A 15476-nucleotide genomic window follows, 5' to 3' on the forward strand; every position below is an offset into this window, starting at 1 on the left:
AAAGGCATAGGGATACATTCACAACCTGATTTTATGACGTATTGCCTATTTTGAGACGGAACTTACTAAACATCCAAAACAGTGCTGTTTTCTGAGGTAAATGCGCTCGTTGTGTGTGCGTAGCCTGCATGTGATGGTATTTTGGCCAGCTGGGAACTCGTGAAGAACTTATAAAATGTATAAAGTAGTCAAAACAGCGGCGGGAATCCATCCGTCACACACACAAACGATCTGCTGCAAGGAGACGCGCGTCTGATGTCTGTCATGGGCAAATTCACGACTATGACAAGAAAAACCGACATTTGTGAGGATTCTGTCTTTTTTAGGGTCTCGTCTTCCTGTTTTTGGTTTGGTTACATGTCTTTGGTCCGTGTTGCGTTCATGTATCATTCGAACCGCACCAGAGTTCGTTTGGAAGCTTACCAAGACCCATCTTTTCAGCGGTCTCGGTCCGCTTGTTTGGTGCGCACCAGGGTTCGGATGGCAGCGTTCACATATGTTCAAATGAACCGCACTAACCGAGCAATCGCACCAGGGTTCGTTTTAATCGAACCAAACATGACAAGTGTGAACACACCCTAAGAGTAAATAAAACACGACAGACAAATCCAAATAAACCCTGCGGCTCTTGACGACACATTGATGTCCTAAGACACGAAACGATCGGTTTGTGCGAGAAACCGAACAGTATTTATATCATTTTTACCTCTAATACACCACTGTGTCCAACTGCCTTCAGCATTCGCTTGGTGATGTCTGAACGCGCTCTGACAGCGGCAGTGATGTCTCGTGCTCATTTAAGTATATGCGCGAGACATCACTGCCGTTGTCAGAGCGCGATCAGACCTCACGAATGGAGTGATGAATGCAGTTGGACATAGTGGTGTTTTAGAGGTAAAAAATTATATAAATACTCTTCGGTTTCTCACACAAACCGATCGTTTCAAGTCTTAGACTATCAGTGTGTTGTCATGAGCCGCAGGGTTTAAATTGGATTTGTCTATGGAAGTGTTTTAGACTCTTATTGTGCGAGTTCCCGTCCACTGGCATTATAAGACTGACAGACGGCAGCGGTTGGAGGTAAAAATCATATTTTGTGTTCTGCTGAAGAAACAAAGACACCTACATCTTGGATACGCTGGGGGTAAGCAGATAAACATCAAATTTTCATTTTTGGGTGAACTATCCCTTTAAGAAATAATTACATACATATACTGGAAAACAAGACAAAAATATTAGGAAAAGCAAACTTTTTGCAGTGTATAAAAAAACAGAGTAGATCTGACTACTGCATGTACCCAAGGATAAAAAGTATACATTTTTGGGCTGGTTTCTCAGCTAAAATATCTATATTCTGAAGAAAAAAAGTTACTAGATTTTAGATAATTTACTAGTTAGATAGTTTACTAGAAAAGCAAAACTGCATAAAATATTAAGACTTGTTTCCAGAGAATATACTTAGAATTGAGTTTTTATCAAAACATCTAAAGACAATTTGCCCATGGGGTGAGATAAATAAACTAGTTCAATATTTATATTGTGAAAATCAAGTCTTATCATGCTTCTCAAGTATATTTATCTTGTTTTAAGACTGTTTAGATATTTTTACTGAAAAACAAGACAAAAAAAGAAAATTATTAAGATTAAAAACTGATTTGTCTTGACGAAGCCAAACAATATAGCTGCAATTCACATCAATTTATCACATTAAACAATTTCCATTTACTTGTAAATGTATGTCCAATTCCATAGAAAACTTGTGTAAGATTACCATTTTTACTAATTAAAATGTATTACTTTGAAAGTTCCCGGAATTAAAAACGATTCAAATGTTATGTCTTCCTATCTTTCCTGCACAACCTTATCGTAACAGACATGAGACATGTGTCTTTTCTTTCATAAATGGTTTGCTTCAGTCCACTTTTTTGCCTGTTATGAAAGCAAAGACCACTGATCTATCAGACCTTTATAAATGTCAAACCAATATACGCAAATGAACAGCTACATTCATTGAAGAGGTAAGAACGTTGTGGACTCTGTCTTTACCCTTACTCTCTCTCCTCTCCCTCCCTCTGCTGGCTGCTGATCACGGGATGGAGGGATCAGAGAGATGAGTGCAGTCAGGAGGGGTGTAAGTATAAAAGAGTTGGCCAGGGGGCAGCACAGGGGGGCACTAGTGTGTGTGAGAGAAAGAGTGGGGCAGAAAAGAGAGAACGGATGATATAAGGTACAAACTTTTAACTATTTTTTACACTTTATATCACTGCATTGTTTGAAGACATTCTGGCCCACTAGGGCATGACATGGATGAATTGTTGTTTAATAAATCATTTGAGAATTAATGAAGCTATAACAGTGTGAGTTAAATGTATGTGATTTATTGTCAGGTTCTTTTTGCTATCATACGAGTCAAGATGACAAATCGATAAAGGAAATACATTATTTTGTTTTGTATGAACCATTAACACGATCTATGTGTGGGTTTACTCTGAGGACATAGTCAGCAAGTTAGACAGTTTGAGGTTGTGAAGTCTATAACTTAGATGCTTCTAGAAGGCTGTTATACAACTGCAAGCCTACTACTTCAAAAAAAAAAAAAAAAGAGAGAGAGAGAGAGAGAAATTCAACTGTTGCTTTCTATTGTTTCTCTCTGACAGGGTAATACATTTCTTACATTTTTCAGATCTTCTGCAGTAAGGATGAATCTTACTCTGCATTTTTTTTCTTGCACTGATCTCAAAAGCTTTACCAGCTTCTTTACCATTTCTTTTGCATATTGTGGGTTAAGAGTGGGTTACTCTTTTTCCCGAAGCAAAACCATAATGCTTTATGATCAAATAATTTTCTCTTCACATGTAATTTATTCAATTTAACTGCGAAAAAAAAGAAATTAAAATTACAATGCTTACAATTTAAATTTGATTCCTTGTTTTAAGCATATATCTAGTAAAAGTTTGTAAAGTTTATGCTTAAAACAAGAAAAAGTTCCAGCAGGGTAATTATCTATTAATTAAAAATATATATATAAAAAAAAAATAAAAAAAAATTTTAAAATCCCATGCAGTTTGCGTCTACATTTAATTTGTTGTCTTATGATTAGGTAATGTATCTTTTCTTGGAAATGAGACAAAAATACTGATAAATATTTTTTGTAAAAAAAGGTTTTTCTTGTAACACTTTTTTCAATGGTCCATTTTAGAGACTCTACTTACTATAAGTAACTTTACAACTACATGTCAGTATTAAGAGATTATTACTGTCTGCTTAATATCTGCTAACACTTTATTTTAATGGTCCCCCGACAGACATTCTACTGACTATAAGTAACTTTGAAACTACATGTCAAATTATTTTACTTACCCAAACCCTAACCTAACAGTCTACTAGTACTCTAATGAGAGTTAGTTGACAGGTAGTTGCAAAGTTACCTATAGTCAGTAGATTAGCTGAAGTGGACCATCGAAATAAAGTGTAACTTTTTTTTTTTTAAATAGTTTGCCAATATTACAAGTACAAGCTGCATGGATAATTGAAAAGCACTGCATATTTTTATGATCGATAGACGCTGGCCATGTTAAATAACTTAATTTGCACAATCTATGCCATTTTAAAGGGATACTTCATCCTCAAAAACTAACTGACTCACCCTCATGCTCAATGTTGGGGAAAGTTACTTTTGAAAGTAATGCGTTACAATATAGCGTTTCTCCCTGAAAAAGTAACTAACTGCATTACTTAGTTACTTTTTATGGAAAGTAATGCATTACATTACTTTTGTGTTACTTTTTCTCACCTGGGCTGGGCTTACTTGTGTTTTTTAATAGGAAAAGTTCAAACCAAAGTGAAATGAATAAACCTCAGGCTAAAGGAAATGCAAATTCATCAGCAAAGACATTGGTTAATAAAGTGAGATTAAATACATAAAGTATATTTGTGTTATTTAACATATTTAATTATTGCAGGTTTGCATAACATTGAGTTTGCATTTCACAGTCTTCAAGTGAGATGAGTAAACGCATTCTAACAGTCTAGATCTGCAATAACCATCATGTTCACACACAACACCTCTGCACTTACTCCTGATTTCTATCAACATGGGGAACATGTCGTAAATTTAAAAGTAATGTGTTACTTGGAAAAAGTAATCTGATTACATAACTCATGTTCCTTGTAATGCGTTACCCCCAACACTGCTCATGCTGCTCCAAACCTGTGTGATTCTCATTCTGTTCAACATCTGTTGTGTTTCATAGAATAAAGGAAGTCATAGAGGTTTGTAATGGCAAGAGGTTTAGTAACAAAATTGTCATTTTTGGGTGAACTAAGCATATTTTAATGCATGCGGGTCCATATATATCTTTCCAGGATGTGGAAGAGTGTGTGTTTAGTGCTAATGTGCGTTGTGCTGACGCACGCTCAGTTCCCACGTCAGTGTGTGACACCAGAAGGTCTGCAGAGTGGCACCTGCTGCCCATCACCTACTGGACTGCCCAATGATGAGTGTGGATCCAGCACTGGCAGAGGTCAATGCGTGTCAATTACCGCTGACCGCCGCCCACACGGGCCTCAGTATCCTCACGATGGGCGGGATGATAGAGAACGATGGCCACTGCGGTTCTTTAACAGAACCTGCCAATGCAACGGCAACTTCAGTGGATTTAACTGTGGGCGATGCCGGCATGGTCTGACAGGGCCAAACTGTGATCAAAGAATCACCGTGGGTGAGGATAAACATCCACACGCTCAAATACACATGTTCACGCTGCACACACAAATGTGCATTGCAAACACATACAATGCATGTGATGTTTGTATGCTTTGCTTACTTTCTCACCTGAGTCTGTTTGTGTTACCAGTGCGACGTAACGTCATGCAGATGTCTACAGATGAGAAAAGAGCCTTTGTGAACGCTCTGGACCAGGCTAAAAGAACCGTCCATCCTGACCTTGTTATCTGCACCCGTCGCTATCAGGAGATTTTGGGGCCTGATGGAGCAAGTGCTCAATTTGAGAACATCACCATCTATAATTACTTTGTCTGGACCCACTACTATTCGGTCAGTAAGACTTACATGGGTCCAGGTCAGCAGAGCTTCGGAGGTGTGGATTTCTCTCACGAAGGACCAGGATTTGTCACTTGGCACCGGTACCACCTGTTGCAACTGGAGAGAGACATGCAGGTGATCATGATAATGATAATTACACAGCAGGAAATAGACATAAGAAAACCTATTAAATAATGCCACGTATTTCCAAAACTATGACTTTCTTCTTTCATGGAACATGGAAGGAGATATTTTAAGGAAGGCACTGGTCTCTCTTTTCCATGCAAATGTAATGAATGAAGACTGGATCTTTTAAGCTTCAAAAAGGACTCAAAAAGTATCATAAAAGTAGTTAATATGACTCATGCCCTATGTCTTAAGTTAAGTTATACAGACGGGATGAGAAACGGGATGTGTTGATTATGACTTAAATTTTAATCTGTTTATTATATGAGGTTATCATATGTTTCAGAGACTTGGAAAGTACACAGAAGTAGTTTAAGCCACTTTTATGATGGTTTGATGTTCTTTTTAAAGCTCGAAAGATAGTAGAAAAGTGTAAACAATACATTTTTTAAAGTCCCCCTGTATTCAATAATTATATCCCTTAAAACTAATCTTTGATCACCAAAATTACATATTTAAAATGTTTTTTTTTTCCTGCGAAAAAAATTCTTAATGCCTTAAAATAGCTTGAATGTAACTCTACACCCTTGCCTCATTTAATATACATGGATCTATGAATATGATAATTAGCCCCGCCTCCACTCACTTGCACGAGCTCGAGACGAGACGAGACCCACTCGTTCAACTAATTACTGAGGAAAACGCTGCACAATGGTATCGCTTTTTACAACGTTGGACATATAACGGTAATTAATATGATTAGCGTTTTGCTTGACTACGTTACCAAACAGCTAATAATGTGTTGCTAATGTTATACAAACCATGTTCACATTCACGAGTCAGACAGCTGCCTTCTAACAATCAGTATCCTTAGAAACGCTTTGAACAACTCAGTGGAGAAAGGCATATTCTCCATAACATCATAATATACATCATACACCCGCCATATTGTTGATTTTTCATATCAACAGAAAAATATGCCGATATAACCTTCTTTTGAGACTCCCTTGCGCGGTCAGTTAATGATATGTTAAAGCCCACCGGCACGTTGACGTGATTGGTTACAAGGTAGTTTGTGACGTCAGAAACACAAGCGTTTTCAAACCGTGAGTTTGAGACTGTCTTTGGTTTACTGCAGTTTTAAAGAGAAAATACTCAGCAATGGTGTTGACGTATGAATTTGCACATGTTTTGTCTTAAAGCATATTAAAACACCAGACAGACATTAACGAACAACATTAAAAACTTGATTTTCATCACAGGGGGTCTTTAAGGTTTCATTTGTATTCAGTGGAAGAAAGTCAGTCATACTGGTTTGGAATTACATGAAGGGGAATAACTGATGAGAGAAATTTATTTTTTTGGGGTTATAAAGTTATATTATGAAGATAAAAATTACTTTGATTTTGCAATAATTATGCAATCATTTTGACTTTTATGATTATGACTTTTTATCTCATAAATATGACTTGAAAAAGCTGAGATGTGGTAGAAATGTGTGTCTACTTTAGTAGAAAAACTGCAACATTTATTTTAAATAATTTCATTTTTAATCAGTATTTTTCTGTTGTTGTCCAGTAAAACTATCCAAATATCCTTGGAACAAAATTTTCTTGAGAACTAAAAACTGTGTGAGATAATAAGATCCATTAATTTGTTTCATTGCTTTAAGCATAAATCTCTAAAGTTTTGTTATATTTATGCTTTACTCCAGAAAAATCAATTTAAGTCTTATTATCTTGTGCACTGCACAGAAATACCAACTATTCCCCATTGAAAGAAAGATCAGCTAATGGGACTTGTTGGGGATATGTATGTGTGTGTGTACAGGACATGCTGGGGGACCCGTCGTTTGCCCTGCCGTACTGGAACTTTGCTATAGGAGGCAGCGAGTGTGATATCTGCACTGATGACCTGCTGGGAGCCAGAAGCAGCTTTGACACCAATGGCATCAGTTCCAACTCTGTGTTCTCTCAGTGGAGAGTCATCTGTGAGAGTGTGGAGGAGTATGAGACACTGGGGACCATCTGCAACAGTACGACACACTCGCACAACATACCAGTAACACACACATCACACAAACACATATACACAGAATACTGCAGAAACACACGTTTAATTTTGTGTCCTCTCCCCGGTGGGAGATCTGTGAGAGTGTGGGGGAGTGTGAGACATTGGAGACCATCTGCAACAGTAAGACACACACGCACACATGCATTCCAAGACCTAAGACTGCTCACATGCTGTTTGAACTAATCCTTTGAGGCATTTCGAGAGCTCAGAAGAAAGATCAAACCTTATATGGGCAAAATGATTATGATCATGTGATAGTATTTGCAAGTACGTGACTCACGATTGCAGACAAACTGAATAGTATAATATTCAATCTTATGATGCTTCTTTCTCATTGTCTGCGGGACCTCATGAAGACATTTGGCTCATTGGCTAAAGACATGACAGATCACAATGAAAAAAGTATAGTTTAAAACATGCTAAGGTTCTTTAAAAAAAAATTTTTATTCATTATGTGGTTTTGAAAAAAGTTCCATTTTCACGAATGTTTAACTTAATAACTTTAAATGCCATGTGGTGCAACTAGTAAAAATACCTTGAATGTATGTGACCCTGGACCACAAAACCAGTCAACAAGTTGCACGGGTATATTTGTAGCAATAGCCAACAATACATTGTATGGGTCAAAATTATTGATTTTTGTTTTATGTCAAAAATCTTTAAGTAACGATCATGTTCCATGAAGATATTTTGTGAATTTCCTACCGTAAATATATCAAACATTTATTTTTGTGAGTGGATATGCATTGATAAGGACGTCATTTGGACAACTTTAAAGTCGATTTTCTCAATATTTAGATATTTTGCACCCTCAGATTCCAGATTATCAAATAGTTGTATCTCAGCCAAATATTGTCTTAACAAACCATACATCAATGGAAAGATTATTTATTCAGCTTTCAAAAAATTAACCCTTAATTGACCCCTGGTTTTGTGGTCCAGGGTCACATATGTGAGTGTCTACGTCCTAATTTAAATATATTTTTTAAGATAAAAGTAGTTTTTACAAATACTATGTATTAATAATTCATTAACATCCTTATGTTTTTGGGGAGTTGCACCACATAACAATTACAGCCTGAACAAATCTTGAATTGTATCATAAAAATGTTATTTGATATTTAAGAGACTTTGACCTTGACACACAGTCATGATGGTCTTTAAGGGGTCATTTTCATTTTTTAAATATATTATTATTATTTTACTCCTTGTCATTTGGACCATTTGACTGTATTGGTCACACCACATGATTTGGCTGACAATTTTATTCAAATATTGATAAGCAGTTAAGCAGCTTTGTTAAAATATTCAAATATTTTTCCTAAGAAAAAAGTTGCTCCTTTATACAATTTATGCGACTCTTAAAGGTGCTCTAAAATTAAAAATTGAATTTACCTTGGCATAGTTAAATAACAAGAGTTCAGTACATGGAAATGACATACAGTGAGTCTCAAACACCATTGTTTCCTCCTTCTTATGTAAATCTCATTTGTTTAAAAGACCTCTGAAGAACAGGCGAATCTCAAGATAACACTGACTGTTATGTAACAGTCGGGATCATTAATATGTACGCCCCCAATATTTGCATATGCCAGCTCATGTTCAAGGCATTACACAAGGGCAGCCAGTATTAACGTCTGGATGTGCACAGCTGAATCATCAGACTAGGTAAGCAAGCAAGAACAATAGTGAAGAATGGCAGAAATAATAACTGACATGGTCTTTCTAAATGTTTAGTTAGCATTTTGCTAATGTACTGTTAAATGTGGTTAAAGTTACCATCGTTTCTTACTGTATTCACGGAGACAAGAGCCGTCGTTAGAACTTCATTCTTTATAAATCTCTCCAACAGTGTAGCATTAGCCGTTAGCCTCGGAGCACAGCCTCAAACTCATTCAGAATCAAATGTAAACATTCAAATAAGTACAATACTTACATATTCCGATTATTATTTTAATTATTTTGGATTCAGAAATTAAAAACATGCCCATTACTGAAGAGGCATATTCAAGTCAGTGTATTTAAATTGCATTTTAATGTATTTTCAAGCAAATGAATAAATTCTGACAACAAAAAAAAAAAGAACATGAAAATGTATAAGTTATCAGTATTTACCTCCTCTGCCTGGTGTGTATTCAGGTACGGAGTCAAGTCCAATCAGAAGAAACCCTGCTGGTAATGTGGCTCGACCCATGGTTCAGAGGTTACCAGAACCACAGGATGTCATTGACTGTCTAGAGCTGAACACTTTCGACACGCCACCGTATTACTCGACTTCTTCTCAGAGTTTCAGGAACACTATTGAGGGTATGAAACACACACAGCTGCAGATAACAGTATTTCTTAAAAAAGGTTTTTGAAATATGTTTGGAACCACAAACAAAGAGACTTGCACACTAAACAGGCAACCACCTGCATGAACTCTTCACAGCATTTTGGAGAAGTGAGACTTTTAATTGGTGATCTGTTGTGTCACTAGGTTACAGTGCTCCTCAGGGAAACTATGACCCAGTAGTGAGGAGTCTGCACAACCTGGCTCATTTGTTTCTAAATGGCACAGGTGGACAGACTCACCTGTCACCAAACGACCCCATCTTTGTCCTGCTTCACACGTTCACTGATGCCATCTTTGATGAATGGCTTCAGAGGCATACTGCTGGTAAAACACACACACACACACACACACACACACACACACACACACACACACACACACACACATACATATATACAGTACATACATACATAATCAAAAAGAGTTTCATGTTTCAGCTGCATCATAACCAGTGTTATCTGTGCTTATGCAGCAGGAACAGTGATCTATCCTGAGGAAAATGCTCCGATTGGTCACAACAGAGAGTTCAACATGGTCCCATTCTGGCCACCAATCAGAAATGCTGAAATGTTTGTCACCGCCCCAGACAACCTGGGCTACACCTATGAGGTTCAGTGGCCAAGTGAGTGATGGGTCATAGCATACACACATCCTGATTTTGCAGAGTTAGACACATTCCCGGGTCAACGTATTTTGTTGATCCTGGAACAACATTCCGGTCCGATAATTTAGTCCTATCCCTATCCCTACCCCTAAACCTAACCCTACCCATATGTTTCCCCTAAAATAAGAGGGGAATGATATGTGAATAACACTGATGTAGAACCCCATAACCCTGGTTGTAAGCCTAAACTTACATAATCTGTATGTGATATGATTGGTTAATTGAAATGTTGATCCACGAACATGTTGGAACAGCTTCTGCATAGCGCACACGGCAAAAAAAAAAAAAAAATCCATTATAAACCCATAAACCATATGAACATTCATTTCTGGAAAGCTTTATTAATTAACTTGAAATGGATAAGTTAGGTTACTTTAAGGAGTAGTTCACCCAAAGAAGAAAATTGTCAACATTTGCTCACACCTTTTTCATTTTTCTGCGCAACACAAAAGTAGATTAACATCTGGTTGGGTGAATTCAGTATAATGACAGTACATCATGACTCACTTAATAAAATACTCAAAAGTGTCAGCAAAAAAGTCCCAAGTCCCCTGTTTGTTTTGCAACAGTAAAATAACCCTTAAGCAGGCAAGAGTGAAAAATGATCAGCAAAAATCATTTAATGGCACATTTTTATATAATCTAGACATTTTATGAGCTGTATCTCCCAGGATATGTTGCCCTATTAAGGTATTACTAAGCCAAAGATAAATATTTCTGTATTAAGTGATACAAAAAATATGTAATATGCAAAATATGGTGCATGCATGACATGTCTAAGTGTCTTAAAATCAAGGCATTCTTGTGTTTTTACACTGTTGAACTGTCTCATCTTCAACCTTAGGGCTGGTTTAAGGGCCACTGTCCTGCAGAGTTAAGCTCCAGTCCTAATCAAACACACATGGCTGTAGTTTCAAAGTAAATCTGAAGACTTTTTGCAGATTTTGGTGTGTTTGATTGGGGTTGGAGCTAAACTCTGAAGGATGCCAGCCCTCTAGGAGCAGGGTTAGCTACCCCCTGTTCTAGAAAATATCAAGTTGAAAATGTAGTCAACTAAATAATAATATCAGTTTGAATATTAACATTTGTGCCATTTTTAAACTCAAAATACATAGATTGTCAATATTTTGGATTAACCTTTTTTCTTACCCTAATCTGGCAGTGTATCTCAGGGGATACAGATGTTTCAAATAACAGCATGAACAAAGTATGACTTAATTTTCTTTTTCAGCATCTTTAGACAATGTTCAAAATTATTATTAGCAGTTTTATTGCTTTTTTACTGAAGAAAAGTAAGATTAATATCTACTTTCCGCAAAGTCAGAATGTCTAGCACCATGAGCGAATGTGTTGGTTTTAGGTCAGGCTGACAAAATGAGCACATTGAACCATTGAATATGACCCACATACTCAAAAGAGACTCAAATATAATAATAATAATAATAATAAGTATTGGGTGAAAAAATCTTTCTCATGCCTCCGGTCCCCCTTTATATTAAGTGGCCTTAACTACTATGTACTTACATTTTAATTAATCATTTGATACAATACACTTATTGTGTACATACATGTTTTTACATTGTACTTATATTTTAAAAACACCTGCATGTAATTACATCTATAATTAATTTCTGTAATTACATTTATAATTACACTGTTGACCCATCCCTTACACCTTACCCCTACCCATACCACCAAAGCTTTCCCTAACCTTACCCGTATCCCAACTCAATAGCAGCAAAAGTGTTTTGCAATTCAATATGAACCCAATAAGTACATTGTACTTATTTTTTGATGTAAGTACATAGTAGTTAAGGCCACTTAATACAAAGTAGGACCATGCCTCCTACAAGAGACTAAAGAGTATGTATCTTGTGGTGTACATTGCCTGTTTAAGGGATAATATTTAAGCCATTTTAAAAGTGAAATCATCGGAAGCCATTGATTTGTTGTGCACAGTCCATTAGGCGGAAGAAATGTTCACCTGCTTCTTCCACCATTATCATGGCAAATCTTATCGTCTATACAGTTAATACTAGTTATACCAAACATTACTCGGTGGCCATATTTGCAACGCCTCCGGACAGCTATTTTGGGCATCCAAGACCAAATCCTATCTATTTGAATGGGGGAATCCTGAAATCTCAAAAACTGCTTGGCAAACTCACAATTAAATAACATATTTCTAATCAGCAATTAAATCTGACATGAACTGTCCCATAAATGTTGTTTCTTATGCTCAAATAACGTTAAAAAGCTTCTTTTTTTTCAGGCTAGATGAGCCACTGCTCATGTGCAGTCCTAAGCGCGACTCTCAGGTTTCTATGGAGCCTCTAATGGCAGCTGCAGTGACGCAATGACTTTATCAATCAGCAATTGGCTCTTTTACTTAGAAGGCGGGACATATTCCACCATATTGCGTGTTGCAGTTTCTCCCATTCATAACTAATAGAAGTGAACCATCTTGTGAACCATCTTTCTGTATATATAGTCTTTGCTATAAATGAACTACACCACAGTCGCACGGTTTCAACGTCCCCAACACTAAGCTTCCGACAACTCTTTCAGTCTTTATCTAAAGACATTTTCCCTAAAAGTTTGAATTAAAATAGTTTGTAAGAGCACAGTTATAAGCATAAATAGGCTGTAAAAGCGGACTGAGCTTTTGAGTGATGACATTTAATGTCACCGACAGCCTCTGTAGTCCGATTTAGCCACTTGTTAGCAACTGTCATTTTCAAGACATGTAACAGCTTAAAAAAATCACAGGTAGGTTAAAGGGTTAGTTCATCCAAAAATGAAAATTCTGTCATTAATTACTTACCCTCATGCCATTCCACACCTGTAAGACCTTTGTTAATCTTCGGAACACAAATTAAGATATTTTAGTTGAAATCCAATGGCAGTGAGGCCGTGTGTCCACCTAAGCATTTTTAGCCAGCTGAAAACGCTAGGCGCTCTGCTTAAAACGCCCGTCTATGAGCGGAGTTGTATTTGTCCCGCCCCTTCTTCACTCTGATTGGATGGCTGGCTAAAAAGTGACAGTGATGAGCGCAGCGCTTCACTCAAAGTTGAACATTCTTCAACTCGAGGCGACCTGTAAAAAACGCCCAGCTCTCAGCGCTTGAGCGTGAAAAAAACGCGGCGTTCCCATTGAAAACAATTGAAAAAGTATGCTAGCAGCTGGAAAAAACGCTTAGGTGGACACACGGCCTGAGGCCTTCATAGGGAGCAATGAAATTTCCTCTCTCAAGATCCATAAAGGTACTAAAAACATATTTAAATCAGTTCATGTGAGTACAGTGGTTCAATATTAATATTATAAAGCAACAAGAATATTTTGGTGTGCCAAAAAAACAAAATAACGATTTATAAAGTGATGGCCAATTTCAAAAAACTGCTTCAGGAAGCTTCGGATCATAAATGAATCAGTGTATCGAATTTTCTGTTCGGAGCACAAAAGTCACGTGATTTCAGCCGTTGGCAATTTGATACGCAATCTGAATCATATTCGATACACTGATTCATTTGCTCCAAAGCTTCCTGAAGCAATGTTTTGAAATCGGCCATCACTAAATAAGTTTATTTTTTTTATAATATTAATATTGAACCACTGTACTCACATGAACCGATTTAAATTTGTTTTTAGTACATTAATGGATCTTGAGAGAGGAAATGTCATTGCTCCCTATGCAGGCCTCACGGAGCCATCGGATTTCAACTAAAATATCTTAATTTGTGTTCCGAAGATGAACGAAGGTCTTACGGGTGTGGAACGGCATGAGGGTGAGTAATAAATGACAGCATTTTAATTTTTGAGTGAACTAACCCTTTAATACTGATGTATTTTATGTCGTAGAATAAAATATGAAAGTATTTTGAGCTTGTGTTAACCAGGGACCATATTTCAGCCATTTAACCAAAAACCCATTAAAAAAACCCATTGACTTTGGGACGATGGAACCAGAAGTGCTAAAATGCTAACAGCCAATGCGCATGTGCAGTCCTAAGCGCACACCTCAGAACATCGACTGTTTCTATAGCAACTGGATCTTCTAAAACTGCTGCTTCAGTGATGCAATGACTTTAACAATCAGCGATTGATTCTTTTATTTAGAAGGCGGGACTTATTCTGCCATAGTAATATGAGTGCACCATCTTTTTGTTACGTCCCACTGATGGTTAGGTTTAGGGGTGGGGTTAGGGATGGACCTTCATGCCATACTTTTTTTCTAAAAATCTTACATTTCTGTATCATACAAATTCATACTAAATTGCCACTTTGTAGAATACGTTTTCTCATGAAATCAGGCTGGATATTGCAGGAATCACAGTAAAGAGAGTACTCATTAAAAGTTCTTTAAATCATTGGGATCGCTTGGGGTCCTGATGGAGTCCAAATTTCAAGGGAAGACCCGATTTATCACAACACCGGTTTAAGGGCCGTTAGCAAACCAACATCAAAGATGCACTGAGAGCAGTGGTAGCCACCACATTTGTACAATTAAAAAATGCAGTTAATTTGTAGTGTTCAAGAGCACATTTGTGGTGTGATGCATATAAACAAAAATCTCTCTCTCTCCCTCCCCAGCACGGTCATACACTGTTTCAGAGATCATCACCATAGCGATTGTTGCCGTGGTGCTTGTTGTGGCTGTGGTGGGTGGAGTCATCGGGTGTGCTGTTCGGGCGCGCTCTTACCGCTCAGCTGAAGGCCTGGAGCCGTTGCTAGGGGAACAGTTCAGGCGTTACTCAGAGGATGAGCGCCATGCTTCTCAGTCTGTGGTGTGACTGAGGAACTAAAAAAACACATATCTTAAACACTTTTATTATTGCACACTGTGCATCCACCCTGTACTGGAGGAGTTTGAATTATGAATTATTAGCGTTCAAAAGCATTGTAAAAATTTGTGGACACAGGGGCTTAATTTATGACTATTTATTTATCATATTTTTCATGTCCAGCGAGACATTGAAAATACCGTCATATGCGCCCTTGTTCAATGTGTCGCCTTGAGTTTATACAGTGCTTATGAATGCCCTATGAACACATGACTTAAGGTTATTGTACAGTGTGACCTCTTTTATATTACTCTGATAAAAAAGATTTAAAATTCATTTAAGTTTCATTTTTGTGTACTTTCAATTTGATTTAACAGTGCAGACAATTCTGCAGGAACTGCAACAAAACCAGCTTTCAAGGAGTGTCAATGTTACAGTTCTAAGTAAATTTT

At 37.2% G+C, this 15476-nt stretch overlaps 1 protein-coding gene across 1 annotated transcript; it reads left to right on the plus strand.

Moving 5' to 3' along the window:
• The first annotated feature begins 2188 nt into the window (after window positions 1–2188).
• tyrp1b (tyrosinase-related protein 1b) lies at window positions 2189–15033 on the plus strand. The gene is made up of 8 exons (XM_067403333.1): window positions 2189–2227; window positions 4366–4721; window positions 4857–5179; window positions 7001–7205; window positions 9383–9550; window positions 9723–9902; window positions 10051–10200; window positions 14834–15033. The coding sequence occupies exons 2-8, from the start codon at window positions 4367–4369 to the stop codon at window positions 15031–15033; spliced, it is 1581 nt and encodes a 526-aa protein (XP_067259434.1). The 5' UTR covers window positions 2189–2227; window position 4366.
• The last annotated feature ends 443 nt before the right edge of the window (window positions 15034–15476 follow it).

The sequence above is a fragment of the Chanodichthys erythropterus genome, chromosome 12 (assembly GCF_024489055.1).
Source record: "Chanodichthys erythropterus isolate Z2021 chromosome 12, ASM2448905v1, whole genome shotgun sequence".
Lineage (NCBI taxonomy): Eukaryota > Metazoa > Chordata > Actinopteri > Cypriniformes > Xenocyprididae > Chanodichthys > Chanodichthys erythropterus.